The sequence below is a fragment of the Drosophila obscura genome, unplaced genomic scaffold (genome assembly GCF_018151105.1).
Source record: "Drosophila obscura isolate BZ-5 IFL unplaced genomic scaffold, ASM1815110v1 contig_200, whole genome shotgun sequence".
In the NCBI taxonomy this organism is placed as follows: Eukaryota; Metazoa; Arthropoda; class Insecta; order Diptera; family Drosophilidae; genus Drosophila; species Drosophila obscura.
Window position 1 is genome coordinate 3,497,001 of NW_024542791.1, and position 12,493 is coordinate 3,509,493.

The following is a 12,493-nucleotide window of genomic DNA, read 5'->3' on the forward strand; positions in this document are numbered from 1 at the left end:
CTATGCGTATATCACGACATACACGTGGGGGTGGGGGCGGTGGAACTTATTATAGATCATCTTCGAAAAGGGCAATTATGCGACGCCTCTGGTCATCGTCGTCTGTGCTTAGAATAGTATTGGGTTCATTCTCGTTTTGGCTGTTGTGATAATTAATATTGTGAATCTCCAAGTCGGAGACAGAGTCAAAGGGTAAATTGCACTGACCGCATCGAGCCGAGAACGAGGGTGGGGCTGCAGCTGCAGCTGCCGCCTGAACTGGCGGAGTGCCAGAGCCAGGTGTGACTGCAGCGCGCTGGAGCTTTTCCAGAAACGTTACACGCTCCTTGTGCTTATCGCCGTTGGGCTGCTGCTGTTGCTGTTGCTGCTGCTGCGCTGGTGGCCGAAGACCCAAACCAAGAGGTTCCCCATTGGGCTGCTGCGGAGAGGGTCGCAAGCCCTGCTGCGGAGAGGGTCGCAGACCCATACCAATCGAACTGCTTGCGGGTTTAACGCGAATGGGAATCGGTTTCTTCACCCCTGCCAGCGAAGCTCTTGGGGCATTGATTATCTCAGTGTCTAGTAATCTCTCTGCCAGCGGCGTTTTTGGCTTGCACTGAGAATTTGTACTCTCAGAGCGTGCAATCGCATACAGGACATTATTCTCCGCCGTAATGGGAGTTGTCGTGCCACTAACATAGTCAAACAGATCCTCAATTTTAACCTCCAACTCCGGCTGGGTGGGCGCTTCTTTCTCTGTTCTCTCACCATTTGAGACTTTCACTTGATTCAGTTTATCGGCCAGCAGCGTGTCAATGGAATGTTCCTGCAGCCAGGTGCAGGTTTTGTGCAGTGCAAAGATCATGCGCCTGATGAACTCGTGGGGCGAGACCATTTTCTGTTTTCTGATTTCCAGCAACTTTGTCATCTCAGTCACAAATGTGATGAACTGATACTCCACGCAGTTGTCCAGATGCGTCTGATGCGAGTCCTCGAACATGAAACGCTTGAGGCATGCTGGGCACTTGCGCTCCTTCCACATGGGCTCTGGTATGGTCACCTTAATGTCGCGCAACTGATCCTGCTCCATGGGATCGTCTTCCTCGAAATTCGTTTCGCTGTAGTTGTAGCAATTTTTGTGCTTGCGCAGCAAAGCAGCCTCCTCGTTCTCATCGCTGGAGCTGACAGCGGCATAGTCTTCCTCGTCATCGACAATGCCATTGCCACTGGTGGTGGGCAGCTCCATGTCCCTGCCCTGCTTTGCCTTACAGTGCTGATGCTTGTCATATAATAAATTAAGATACTGTGTACGTTGCTCGGAATTGGCGGTCAGCTGCGGCGTATTCTGGTTGAGCAGTTGCTTGTGAACTTTGTCTTTTGTGCCCTCCAGCTTGACGGTGTTATTCAGCAACAAATTGTGCACCGGCCGCTGTTCCACATAACGCAGATCCTCGGCCGTGAACAATGCACTCTCCTTATCTTTTTTACTCTTCTCCGTGATATTCACCGACTTCTGTTGATAGAGCGCCGCCAGCTTGAGGCTGAGTGCATTCTTAATGCACTGCTCGCGGAATGTGACGGCATGTTTAAGATACGAAATGCAAGGTGCGCAGATATTTCGGGGCAGGCCATCGTCTGTAGAGTTCTAGAAGGGAGACAAATCAGGATTGTTATACTGTTCTGGATGGATGATCAAAGCCTCCCGTACTTTCAAACCCGTTGTCTCTTCCAGCAATATGTTTATTGGCTTCTGCCACGCCAGAAACTCGTTCGTGGTGCCATGCAAGTACGTTGGTATCTTGGCAAATATCTCATAGTCTGCGGGGCTGCTGCAGATGCGACAAATGTTGCCCCACGGCGACATGCTAACTTTAAACTTAATTCTAAATGCTGGAGACAAACAATAAAAATTGTAATTTTCTTCGTCAGCGAGTGTTGCTCTAATTAATTTGGTTAAAATTACACAAAACAGCTTGTCATTAACAGAGTGCTGTGTGCGTTTAACAGCACAGTTTTGAACTCTTTCCAAGTTACTTTTCTTTGATTAATTAAATATTTCAATATTTTGACACAAACTAACACAAAAAACATTGTTTTATGTTTTAATAATTTAAGCAGAATAATTTGATACAATTTTTTATCCATTGAAATCCGTGATTTTTTTCCCTTTGTTAGGTGTGGCAACACTCTAGTTGAATTTATATTGAATTGCATAAACAAAAAGAAAAACCCGTCCTGTGTCGCTATTTATTCAATTAAAAACACCGAAATGTCGTTTACTATAATGCAAAAACTGTCGCTACAGTGTCTCAAAGCAGACCAGCCACTGATAAGTACGCATACACCTGTCCAAACCTGTTAAAGATATCTAACTCCGAATGTTCTCTGCAGCCACCATACGTAATGCCAGTAAGAAAACCGGCGGCAGCACCCGGAACAAGAAAGGACATCCCAGACCAAAGCACCGTGGGTGGCGAGTGATGGACGGACACATTGTCTCTGAAGGCACAATACTGGCCACACAGCTGACAACGCGCTTCCATCCAGGCTTGAATGTAAGGTTAACCCACACAAAAAGAGCGATTTACGTTAAACAATGTTTAACTATTATCCATCAGGTGGGCTTTGGGCGCAACGGAACTCTGTTTGCCATGGAGCACGGCAAAGTTTACGTGACCTGCGAGACAATTGACCCGAATTGGGATCACACCTGGGTTCAGAGAAACTATGCCGGACGACAGGACCAAACCATCTATAAGAAGTTTTTCAACGTTATTCCAGAGAAGCAGCACCAACGCTTTCGCTTGGTGGAAGAAATTTAAAATGTTATAAATAAAAGCAATATTTTATTAAATATTTCAACAAAATTCATGTCGAACACAATGTGCACCTAACAGCACTTTTTGAGTGGTTTAAATCACAACATTGCTCTTAACAGCACACTGCAGAGTTGATGTGCGCCTAACAGCACACTGGAACCCACACCGTGCACGATTTCCAGCCTGTCATGGCGAAGCGCAGCCAACTTTGCTCACTTCTTTCTTTCCAAAACTCTGAAGATGGTGAGTGGACGTCGGTGAACGTTGTGCAGTTTGAATTAGGTTTAATGTCAAAATAAACACACAAGCCCCTTGGCTATAATTGATTAAATGTGCTGCTGTTAACCTGCACATGGTTTAAACAAATACTGTGCAATACCACAATGTGAAAGTGAGAAAAACGGCAAAAGCGACTTCGGCATGGCAACATAACCTCCCACACGTGCGCCATTGGCCGCAGTCGTGCAGCGCTGTCACACGTGCAAGAAAACATTCAATAAAATCGAATTATTTTGCTACTTGCAGTCAAATATCAAGCGGAAGAAGACCAGGAAGCTGCGTGGTCACGTGAGCCACGGTCATGGTCGTATCGGCAAGCACCGCAAGCATCCCGGAGGTCGCGGTAACGCTGGTGGCATGCACCACCATCGCATCAACTTCGACAAATACCATCCTGGCTATTTCGGCAAAGTTGGTATGAGGAACTTCCACTTGCGCCGCCAGCACAAGTTCAGGCCCGAAATCAATCTGGACAAACTCTGGTCCCTGGTCGGTCCCGAGAAATTCGCCGAGCTGGAGAAGGAGAAGAGCACAAAGGCTCCCGTCATCGATTTGGTGAAATTCGTAAGTTGTGAAGCCTTCTGTGCACTTTCTTTGCGTTTGCTGCTGTTTCTTTGTACATGAAGATATCCCCAAGGCGATGGGCGGACTGAATGCTTTCGTACAATTGCTCTCACCATGTAGAGAAAGCCTTACAGATCAAAGAAACAGCCACAAAAACAAATGCAGTCGCTCGCGTTGCATCAAGAACAATTTGCTAAAATCGAATTTCTTTTCCTTACGCAGGGCTACTACAAGCTGCTGGGCCGTGGTCATTTGCCCGCCCGCCCCGTCATTGTGAAGGCCAAGTACTTCTCCAAGAAAGCTGAAGACAAAATCAAGAAGGCCGGTGGTGTGTGCTTGCTGAGCGCCTAAGTTAAGGTGCGTTAACGAAAATTGCAGCTCCAAAATGTTCTCTTGCCAATTAAAATGTATAATTTTCCTTGCAGATTCCTCTTCGTCAGAAAAAAGCAAACGGATTACATTCGAACATCTAAAATGTATTTGTTTTTTAATAAATTTAAAAGAAAAACAATTTGTATGCTTTAGTTTTGTGCCGGTGGGAGGGGGGGTTGATAGCGCCGGAAGATACCTTTCTTATCGTGACGCTATCAATTCACAACTATTGTCTACGGTTCTAAGCACGGTAACGTTGGATGTTCGACTGGAAATTCAGTGTGCGGTCGACTTGTGTTAACACGAACCTGCGTGTGTGCATTATTTCGCCAAAGATTGTGAAATGATGAGAAAAAAGTAGTGGAAAAGTTTTTAGAGGCCCCAAGAGTCAAAAGTCTGGCAACCTTGTGACTGTTAGAGCGCTAACATTCACCGTTTTGGGGCACAGTTTTTAACAGAAAGCGTTGTGAAGCGGTTGACTGCAGATTACGACGACGCAGGTCCCAAAATTTAGGCAGGAAGCAAGCAAACATTACGTGTAGGTCAAGGTTTTAATATATTTTGGGCAAGTGGATCAAACTAACGTCCTTGGGTCAAGGACAAGCATAAAATACCAAGTCAAGGGGAAAGATAACACGGACAGGGGCTGGCAATGCGGAATAATTATTTGTGTGACTTAGTATCGAAATTACGTTGTAATTTGTGTGTGGTTTATATTGCAGCTCCTTGTGACGAATTTACGAAGAATTGACGCTTATTACATAAGAGCAGCGCCGCGCACTGGAGGAAGGCAAAATGGCCCAAAAGGTATTGCGAAATGTGACCCACTGCATCTTCGACATGGACGGCCTGTTGCTGGGTAAGTGTCGTATGCGTTTGTGAGTGTAGTTGAATTTAGCGTCTCGTTGCACAAACCAAACCAGACACCGAGCGCCTGTACACGGATGCCGCCCAAACGGTACTCGATCCCTATGGCAAGACGTTCACGTTCGACGTCAAGGAGCAGCTAATGGGCCTGCAGACACGTCAGGTGGCCGAGTTTATGGTCAACACATACGAGCTGCCAATCACCTGGGAGGAGTACGCGAAACAGCAGCGAGACAATGCGCTCACCTTAATGGGAAATGCCCAATTGATGCCAGGTACTAATGTCCCATTTATTTGTTTTGGTATCCAACATTTCCAGACACTGAGAAAGTATACGAGGCGGTCTATAAGCAAATAGCCGCATCCTTCGGTCAACCATTCCCGCTGGCAACCCGTTTTCGGGTTATGGGCACCACAGAGCAGCGTTCGGCGGAAATCGTCATCAGCGAATGCCAGCTGCCCATTTCGTTGAATGACTTCCTCAAGCGCTATACGGACATGTGCCACGAGCGACTAGACAACGTGCCGCTTCTGGAAGGTTAGCACCCGCCAGCCCACACACACATCCACTAAACGGCTTTCCTTCGCGCTCTCTGCATATTCATTCGAATTGTTGCTTGAAACGAGGCATTTCAACCATTTTTCCTTTCCCTTTTTCCTAATTGTGTTTCAGGTGCCGCACGGCTTTTGCGTCATTTGCATGCCAATAAGGTGCCTTTCTGCCTGGCCACCAGCTCTGGTGCTGATATGGTGGAGCTGAAATCCACACACCACAAAGAGCTATTCGAATTGTTCCACCACAAGGTATGCGGCTCCACCGATGCCGAGGTGAAGAACGGCAAACCAGCGCCCGATATCTTTTTGGTGGCCGCTGGCCGGTTCGGTGACACGCCAGATCCAACCAAATGTTTGGTCTTTGAGGATTCGCCCAATGGCGTGACGGCGGGCGAAAGTGCTGGCATGCAGGTGGTTATGGTGCCCGATGCACGCTTGTCCGAGGACCGTTGCTCCCATGCCACACAAGTGTTGCGGTCCCTGGAGGATTTCAAGCCGGAGCAGTTTGGTCTGCCACCGTTTAGCGATTGAGTTACTTGCGGATTTCCCTACAAATGTACGATTTTCAAAATAAACTAACAAGATGTAGCCATGGAACAGTTGAGTTTTTCTGTCTTTTGAGCTTTAATATCGCCTACAAGTGGTTTCGTGCCCCTCTGGATAAGCATTTGGCGTCTCCGTTTACCTGCCCACCGCTTCCAGCTGTTTCTGAATGTCGGGCGCCGCCTGGTTAGTCAGCGACACGGAGATTTCCTTGCCTTTATCTGCAGAAGGATATTTACAGACGAACTTTTTTGGCAAATTCTGTGAGCTGTTTATATAATTACCATAGCGCGCCCACAGTCTTGGCTGGGCGCCGGAGCATTCGCGCACCAGTATCGGCAGATTTGGGTTGTCCTTCTTTAGATTGGGATAGAATTTCTGCACGAATTCCCTGAAATTATTGGTTTTTCTTTTTATATATTATGTAATGTTAAAAGGTAACAATTCTGTGGCGAACCTCGCTCCTTTGGAGGCTTCGCCGGCAGGATCCAGTACGATGCGCAGTTCCTTCAGCTTTGGCGTAAGGCTGGCAAGCCGGCTCAAAGTTAGACGCATTTTTCCTAATGTTTTGTTTTGATTTAAATCAATCAAATCACAGATGAAACGGAGGCGGTCAAACGCCGATAAGTTTTGCCTATCGCACAAAAATACCCTTACACGCTGTGCATCGATAGGTGGAATTAAAGTCGCGAGTATATATATGTTATGGCGTGCAACAACAGAAAAACAGAAAATTTGTTTCAATTTTTTACAAATTCCGAAAATAATATATATCCAAGCTCCAGTCAAAAAAATATAGCCTACAGATATATTATCAACAAAAATATATCGGTATATTGATATAAAAAATATTTTTGATCGATGCATCCTTGTCACACAGATCCCATCTCTATTGTTTCTATTTTGTTGGACGCGGAAAATTTTATTTTTGTCAACTACAATTATGGCGTCTGTACATTGCCAGCTATGGATGGGAAGTGTAAGTGGCATAAAGTATACCGCCGTAAAAAAGGTTAGCTAACATTCTAAACTAAATACAGCTGGAGTCCTACATGACGGAGAACTTCATAATTGCGGCCTTCCGAAAAATGGGCGAAGATCCGACCACAGTGCGTCTGATGCGTAACAAATACACCGGAGAGCCTGCCGGCTACTGTTTCGTCAACTTCATATCCGACGATCACGCCCTGGATGCCATGCACAAGCTTAATGGCAAACCGATTCCCGGCACCAATCCCATCGTGCGCTTCCGTCTGAACTCTGCCAGCAATTCGTACAAGCTGCCGGGCAACGAGCGTGAGTTCAGCGTTTGGGTGGGCGACCTTAGCTCCGACGTTGACGACTATCAGCTGTACAAGATCTTCTCCAGCAAGTTCACGTCCATCAAGACAGCCAAAGTGATTTTGGACAGTCTGGGATTCTCCAAGGGATACGGATTTGTGCGCTTCGGCATCGAAGATGAGCAGAAGGCGGCGCTGTACGACATGAATGGATTCATCGGCCTGGGCACGAAACCGATCAAAATCTGCAATGCTGTGCCGAAACCGAAATCCGAGCTGGGCGCTGCTCTCGGCGTCAGCGGCAGCAGCACCAGCTACGGCTATGCTGGCTCTGGAGGAACTTCGTCTCCGGCAGCCGGTGCGGACTACTCGCAGTACTACGATCCCACCAGCACCTATTGGCAGGGCTACAACGCCTGGCAGGGATACTATGAACAGGCTGGTCCCTCCATCACCGACGCGGCCGCCTACTACCAACAGGCCATGTCACAGTCCCACTCGAACCCCACGACGCTGGCCCAGCACGCAGAGGCCTGGAGCGCCCAGCGTAGCGCTCAGTACGAGCAGCAACAGCAGCAGCAGACTGCCGCCTCCAATGGCGGAACTGACGAGGATTTTGGACTAGTGGAACACAAATTCGTCCTAGACGTGGATAAGATGAATCGGGAGACCATCGATGCTGATCGTCGTCTATACGATGCATTGGAGAGCTCCAAATGGCTGCCCATCGAGCAGTTGGAGGTCTTTTAGGACATTGTCATGCCATACAATACATTAATGGAAGCTAATATAATACTTTAAGTTTGTCAGGTCTCTACTAGACGACAAAATATGCATAGAATACAACCACATACTCGTGAATATTTGGTCTTTCAATTATACACAAAAGCTGTTTACCGCAACCTTCCCGCTGGCTGTTCATCAAGGACTTGGATTGCTGAGTAGGTCCCTACATCCAACCACAATATACAAAGTCTTTGGCGATGGTCCCAAGAAAGCAAAATATGTACGTTTTTAAAGCAAATTTATGCTCGAGACCGATACCTGGACCTGTTTCTCGATCCCATTCTCGGATAAAATATAACTCCTCATGTCCAAGACATTCAAGAGATTAGTAGATGTGCTCTGTCAGCACTGTGCTATCGTAAATGCTTATTGGAAAACAGAAAAACACGTTTTATGCTTTGGCCATTTTTGTTTGAACCTTTTTAGGTAAACAATGCAATAAAAAGGACTTCTGAAAACTAGCCAATCTTGGAGAAAATTGTTGTATCTATCGGATAAAACTATTTGTTTAGGGCTGAGAGGGCTAACTAGCTAGTAATATTAAACTGAATATCAAAATCATGGAATACGATTTCAATCAATAAAATATAGAACGTTATCCCATTGTCGACCAGGGGGGTATTTAATATTTCCACGAAATTGATGTAACTTTAACATATTTTACGCATTACAGGTGAAAGATGTCGGTGGTAATTTTTGTTTTGTAAGTAAAGAGGAGGATGGAGCCACAAGGAGCCTTTAAAAACAGTATTATTTTCTGCGGTTTAACAGAGGGTGCTCAACTGTTTAAATAGAGGGGTGTTAAGTGGGTTAAGTCTCGTTTGATCGCCCGATTGCCCTGGTTTTCTTATGTGGTATTTATTTTTTGGCCGGTCACGCTGTCTGTTGGGGTTAAGTAAGAAAAAATAAAAAAAAAACAAAGCAGTTTTGCAAATATCCATTAAAACCCCGTTGGTTTTGATTGATATTGGGTAATGGCGTCATTTAAGCGGGCGCGCCAGCCGAAGATATCGACGCAGGCCCTGCTCGACTTGGATCTGGGTGAGAGCTCATCGGATAGCGACTTCTGTCCAGACATTGATGGCTGCAAGGACGAGAGTGATGGGGAGGGCGATAGCAGCGATGCCAGCAGCAGTGAATCGGACTCCAATGCGGATTCCGAGGCCGAAAGTGATGATTCCACGCTCCAGCTGCAACAGCTGCTGGCCGATAGTGAGGGCACCGGCACCGGCACGTGCCAGGCGCCGCCCCTGCAAAATGGCATCAATGGTAATGATTACGGGACGGTGGCGGGTGCGCCGGCCATTGGCATACGTTCGGTGCAACTTTCCAGTGCGCCCGCCAAGCGGATGTGCTGCGTCTGTCTCGGTGAGCGGAGCGACGACGTCAACGAGATTGTCGAGTGCGATGCCTGCGGTGTGTCCGTCCACGAGGGCTGCTACGGCGTCAGTGACAATGTGAGCATCTCGAGCACCAATTCCACCTGCTCCACGGAGCCGTGGTTCTGTGAGGCGTGCCGCGCCGGCGTCTCGGAGCCGGACTGCGAACTGTGCCCGAATAAGGGCGGCATCTACAAGGAGACGGACGTGGGCAAGTGGGTGCATCTCATTTGTGCGCTGTATGTGCCCGGCGTGGCATTCGGTGAGGTGGAGCAGCTGTCATCGGTGACGCTCTTCGAGATGCAGTACAGCAAGTGGGGGGCCAAGGTGTGCTCCCTGTGCGAGAACTCGCTCTTTGCCCGCACTGGCGTCTGCATTGGCTGCGATGCGGGCATGTGCAAGACCTACTTCCATGTGACGTGCGCCCAGGTGGCGGGCTTCCTCATCGAGGCCCATCACGAGGACGATGCGGCCGATCCCTTCTACGCCCACTGCAAGGTGCACTCCGAGAAGGAGATGATCAAGAAGCGCCGGCGAAACTATCACACGCTCCGCCTCAACATGCTGCAGAAGGCCAAGGAGAAGGAGTTGACCACCAGCGAGCAGCAGCAGCAGCCCCTGGACGAACCGCCCACGAATCCCGCCCAGGCGCGCATACAGCGCAAGCTGCTCAAGATTCAGCTGAAGTACGCCCAGCATAAGGAACTGAAGCCAGCGCCCTGGGTGCCCACGCAGAAGATGTCGCGTTTGCTGACCACTTCGGCCTCTGCGTGCCGCCGGCTGCTGGCCAAGGCCGAGATCATGTCCGTGGATGTGCAGCACATGGAGCAGCGGGAGGCGCACATCAATGCCCTCACAGACATACGAAAGAAGTGGCACATTACGCCCGCCTTCAGCGTCGAGTTCACCGCCTACTACATGGATCGCATTGTGCGGATGGAGGACTTTCGGCAGCAGCAGCAGCAGCTGATCAGCCACAATGCCATCCTGTCCAAGGACCAGGACAGTCTCCGGGCACAGTACGATGCGTCGCTGGAGGAGCGCAAAGCGGTCAAGTCCACGCGGGACACACTGCTGGCCACCATCCGCACATTGCATGGCAATCTCTCGCACCTGGCACCCACCCTCACGCTGCCCAATGTGGAGCTCATCGCTCGTCCCCAGCCAGAGATGGCGGCGCTTGCCAAGACCAGCACGCCCACGCCGCCGCAACGCCCCATATCGGTGCCGACGGCTGCGGCGCTCAAAATGGGCGTGGGCTTTCCACTGGCCCACCTGGGGCCACCGGGCACCAAGCTGGACTCCTCGCGCATGCTCAGCACCCAGGCGAAGCAGGGCAGCAGGACAGCACCCGCCATTGCGCCCGCTATGGCGTGCGGCATCTGCAAGCGGAACAACGATCAGCATTTGCTGGTCAAGTGTGACACCTGCAATCTGCACTACCATCTGGGCTGTCTGAATCCGCCGCTGACGCGGCCCCCCAAGAAGTCCAAGCAGTATGGCTGGCAGTGCTCCGAGTGCTGTGACAAGTCGGATGGCTCCGATGCGGTCACGGAGATCTCGTCGGGCCCACGCAAATCTCGCACGCGCTTCAACAAGGACGGCAGCCTGGTGTATGTGGACCGTTACTCGCTGGACGATGTGCCAGCGCCAGCTGCAGCCTTTCCCAGGGATTCCATGTCCGCCAAGCGAGCGCTCAACAAATCCCTGCCTGTGGCTGTCGTTGGGCCAGATCTTTACGTGGATTTGACAATGTCACCCAAGCGACCCAGACAGCAGTCGCCGCGCAAGACTCCCATAAATGGTAGGTTTAAGCCATCTGAATCCGAAGCGTCTCATTCTCTTTTTCTCCTCCAAGCAGTTCCAGTGGCTTCTACTTCCGCCGCTGCCGCTGCTGCTGCCGCTGCTGCTGCTGCCGCTATTGCAGCCGCCGCTTTGGCTGCCACACCCACTGCTAGCAACACGATCCTATCTGGCTGCGAGGACTCCGTGGACGAACTGAGTGGCAAACTGTCGCGCAAGGGCAAGCGCAAGGACAAGCATAAAAACAAGCACAATCTCTCCTCGGATACGGAAAAGTCATTCAGCAAGGAGCACAAGCGTAAGCGAAAAAAGCGCGCCCATCTCAATGAGTCACTGCATCCAAATCCGGCCAATGCCACGCCCAACACGATTAAAATCATATTGAAAACAATGCGTCTGCCGGGCGAGGATGCGCCCGAATCTCAGTACTTCTATGTGCCCGCCAATGCGGTGCGCTCGGTGGACGAAGCATCGCGGCCGACGTCCGTGGAAACGGTCGAGGATATTGTGGCGCCAGAGCAAACCCTAGTGCCCGTTGTGATGCCCGCCGTGGCGGTATCGCCGCAAAAGCCAAAGGATACGAAGGAAGCAGCGCCAGCAGCAGCACCAGCAGCAACACCTGTGCCCCCGCCCGAGACTCCATCGCCCAAGCGCAAGGTTAGTCCACGCAAGGCAACGCCTCGTGTGGGACGGCCGCGTGTGTCCAATCCGAAGCCCATTGTGGAGATCAACTGCTGCGTGTGCACCAAAAGCGGCAAACCCAATCAGGTGGTGACCTGCGACGACTGCCACAAGCATTATCACTTTGCCTGCCTCGATCCGCCGCTGAAGAAGTCGCCGAAAATACGCGGATATTCCTGGCACTGTGCGGACTGTGATCCCACAGATGATGATGCACTGCCCAAGAAATAGAATCTTATCTTAATATTAACATTTATTTAGGTCTTTATACAATTTTTGAATCGATGCCACATTTACTTGTACTTGATATTTGCGTTAATTTACCGGAAAATTAAATTTATTAAGAAATCCTCATTGCAAAATTTTCATTTCCTGCCGTTTGAAACTCACGCCACAGACGAAATGCATCTGGCAGCGCCCTGTTTCGCAGAGTATGGCCACACTCCTTTTTGCACCCTACATTGCGGTATTTTCGCTTTTTCTACAGGCTTTTGCTTGCAGTTTTATTTGTTTTAAACACAAACTAAACATTTAATTTTCTGCAAACTAAACAGATGGTTTGAATATGAACAAATTAATCATTTAA

The 12,493-nt window shown here is 49.4% G+C and overlaps 7 protein-coding genes across 10 annotated transcripts; 5 read left to right on the forward strand and 2 right to left on the reverse strand.

Moving 5' to 3' along the window:
• Positions 1–30: 30 nt before the first annotated feature.
• Positions 31–1,852, reverse strand: LOC111075217. Its single transcript, XM_022368360.2, has 2 exons — positions 1,688–1,852; positions 31–1,624 (listed from the first exon to the last, which is right to left on the reverse strand). Exons 1-2 carry the CDS (start codon positions 1,841–1,843, stop codon positions 50–52), a joined length of 1,731 nt encoding a protein of 576 aa, XP_022224052.2. The 5' UTR covers positions 1,844–1,852; the 3' UTR covers positions 31–49.
• A 289-nt stretch (positions 1,853–2,141) lies between these two features.
• Positions 2,142–2,833, forward strand: LOC111075269 (39S ribosomal protein L27, mitochondrial). The gene is made up of 3 exons (XM_022368438.2): positions 2,142–2,312; positions 2,371–2,534; positions 2,598–2,833. Exons 1-3 carry the CDS (start codon positions 2,249–2,251, stop codon positions 2,799–2,801), a joined length of 432 nt encoding a protein of 143 aa, XP_022224130.1. The 5' UTR covers positions 2,142–2,248; the 3' UTR covers positions 2,802–2,833.
• Positions 2,834–2,943: 110 nt separating this feature from the next.
• On the forward strand, positions 2,944–4,152 carry LOC111075259 (60S ribosomal protein L27a). Its single transcript, XM_022368427.1, has 4 exons — positions 2,944–3,041; positions 3,324–3,641; positions 3,864–3,998; positions 4,067–4,152. The coding sequence occupies exons 1-3, from the start codon at positions 3,039–3,041 to the stop codon at positions 3,990–3,992; spliced, it is 450 nt and encodes a 149-aa protein (XP_022224119.1). The 5' UTR covers positions 2,944–3,038; the 3' UTR covers positions 3,993–3,998; positions 4,067–4,152.
• Positions 4,153–4,439: 287 nt separating this feature from the next.
• LOC111075234 (probable pseudouridine-5'-phosphatase) lies at positions 4,440–6,032 on the forward strand. 3 transcript variants are annotated; one of them, XM_022368385.2, is made up of 4 exons: positions 4,440–4,551; positions 4,736–4,872; positions 4,937–5,155; positions 5,554–6,032. In XM_022368385.2, exons 2-4 carry the CDS (start codon positions 4,809–4,811, stop codon positions 5,964–5,966), a joined length of 696 nt encoding a protein of 231 aa, XP_022224077.1. In that variant the 5' UTR covers positions 4,440–4,551; positions 4,736–4,808; the 3' UTR covers positions 5,967–6,032. The 3 variants fall into 3 exon arrangements, with proteins under 3 accessions (XP_022224077.1, XP_022224084.1, XP_022224093.1); XM_022368392.2 differs by lacking the exon at positions 4,937–5,155 and adding an exon at positions 5,200–5,418; XM_022368401.2 differs by lacking the exon at positions 4,440–4,551 and adding an exon at positions 4,613–4,630.
• Positions 6,033–6,040: 8 nt separating this feature from the next.
• On the reverse strand, positions 6,041–6,632 carry LOC111075286 (NADH dehydrogenase [ubiquinone] 1 alpha subcomplex subunit 2). The gene is made up of 3 exons (XM_022368459.2): positions 6,436–6,632; positions 6,263–6,369; positions 6,041–6,199 (listed from the first exon to the last, which is right to left on the reverse strand). The coding sequence occupies exons 1-3, from the start codon at positions 6,531–6,533 to the stop codon at positions 6,117–6,119; spliced, it is 288 nt and encodes a 95-aa protein (XP_022224151.2). The 5' UTR covers positions 6,534–6,632; the 3' UTR covers positions 6,041–6,116.
• A 206-nt stretch (positions 6,633–6,838) lies between these two features.
• On the forward strand, positions 6,839–8,099 carry LOC111075252 (tRNA selenocysteine 1-associated protein 1). The gene is made up of 2 exons (XM_022368415.2): positions 6,839–6,957; positions 7,019–8,099. The coding sequence occupies exons 1-2, from the start codon at positions 6,922–6,924 to the stop codon at positions 8,006–8,008; spliced, it is 1,026 nt and encodes a 341-aa protein (XP_022224107.2). The 5' UTR covers positions 6,839–6,921; the 3' UTR covers positions 8,009–8,099.
• An 820-nt stretch (positions 8,100–8,919) lies between these two features.
• LOC111075419 (PHD finger protein 14) lies at positions 8,920–12,261 on the forward strand. Of its 2 annotated transcripts, none has more exons than XM_022368713.2 (2): positions 8,920–11,227; positions 11,282–12,261. In XM_022368713.2, exons 1-2 carry the CDS (start codon positions 9,019–9,021, stop codon positions 12,136–12,138), a joined length of 3,066 nt encoding a protein of 1,021 aa, XP_022224405.2. In that variant the 5' UTR covers positions 8,920–9,018; the 3' UTR covers positions 12,139–12,261. The 2 variants fall into 2 exon arrangements, with proteins under 2 accessions (XP_022224405.2, XP_022224413.2); XM_022368721.2 differs by having other exon boundaries at positions 11,285–12,261.
• Positions 12,262–12,493: the final 232 nt, after the last annotated feature.

Coding starts and splice junctions, on each gene's coding strand:
- LOC111075217 (XM_022368360.2), bottom strand. CDS start 1,843: ATGTCGCCGTGGGGCAACATTTGTCGCATCTGCAGCAGCCCCGCAGAC. Junction 1,625..1,687: donor AAGAGACAACGGGTTTGAAA/GTACGGGAGGCT, acceptor TCTCCCTTCTAG/AACTCTACAGACGATGGCCT.
- LOC111075269 (XM_022368438.2), top strand. CDS start 2,249: ATGTCGTTTACTATAATGCAAAAACTGTCGCTACAGTGTCTCAAAGCA. Junction 2,313..2,370: donor AGCAGACCAGCCACTGATAA/GTACGCATACAC, acceptor TGTTCTCTGCAG/CCACCATACGTAATGCCAGT. Junction 2,535..2,597: donor GCTTCCATCCAGGCTTGAAT/GTAAGGTTAACC, acceptor ATTATCCATCAG/GTGGGCTTTGGGCGCAACGG.
- LOC111075259 (XM_022368427.1), top strand. Junction 3,642..3,863: donor TCATCGATTTGGTGAAATTC/GTAAGTTGTGAA, acceptor TTCCTTACGCAG/GGCTACTACAAGCTGCTGGG.
- LOC111075234 (XM_022368385.2), top strand. CDS start 4,809: ATGGCCCAAAAGGTATTGCGAAATGTGACCCACTGCATCTTCGACATG. Junction 4,873..4,936: donor CATGGACGGCCTGTTGCTGG/GTAAGTGTCGTA, acceptor AAACCAAACCAG/ACACCGAGCGCCTGTACACG. Junction 5,156..5,553: donor AAATGCCCAATTGATGCCAG/GTACTAATGTCC, acceptor ATTGTGTTTCAG/GTGCCGCACGGCTTTTGCGT.
- LOC111075286 (XM_022368459.2), bottom strand. CDS start 6,533: ATGCGTCTAACTTTGAGCCGGCTTGCCAGCCTTACGCCAAAGCTGAAG. Junction 6,370..6,435: donor GAAGCCTCCAAAGGAGCGAG/GTTCGCCACAGA, acceptor CAATAATTTCAG/GGAATTCGTGCAGAAATTCT. Junction 6,200..6,262: donor AAGACTGTGGGCGCGCTATG/GTAATTATATAA, acceptor ATCCTTCTGCAG/ATAAAGGCAAGGAAATCTCC.
- LOC111075252 (XM_022368415.2), top strand. CDS start 6,922: ATGGCGTCTGTACATTGCCAGCTATGGATGGGAAGT. Junction 6,958..7,018: donor GCCAGCTATGGATGGGAAGT/GTAAGTGGCATA, acceptor AACTAAATACAG/CTGGAGTCCTACATGACGGA.
- LOC111075419 (XM_022368713.2), top strand. CDS start 9,019: ATGGCGTCATTTAAGCGGGCGCGCCAGCCGAAGATATCGACGCAGGCC. Junction 11,228..11,281: donor GCGCAAGACTCCCATAAATG/GTAGGTTTAAGC, acceptor TTCTCCTCCAAG/CAGTTCCAGTGGCTTCTACT.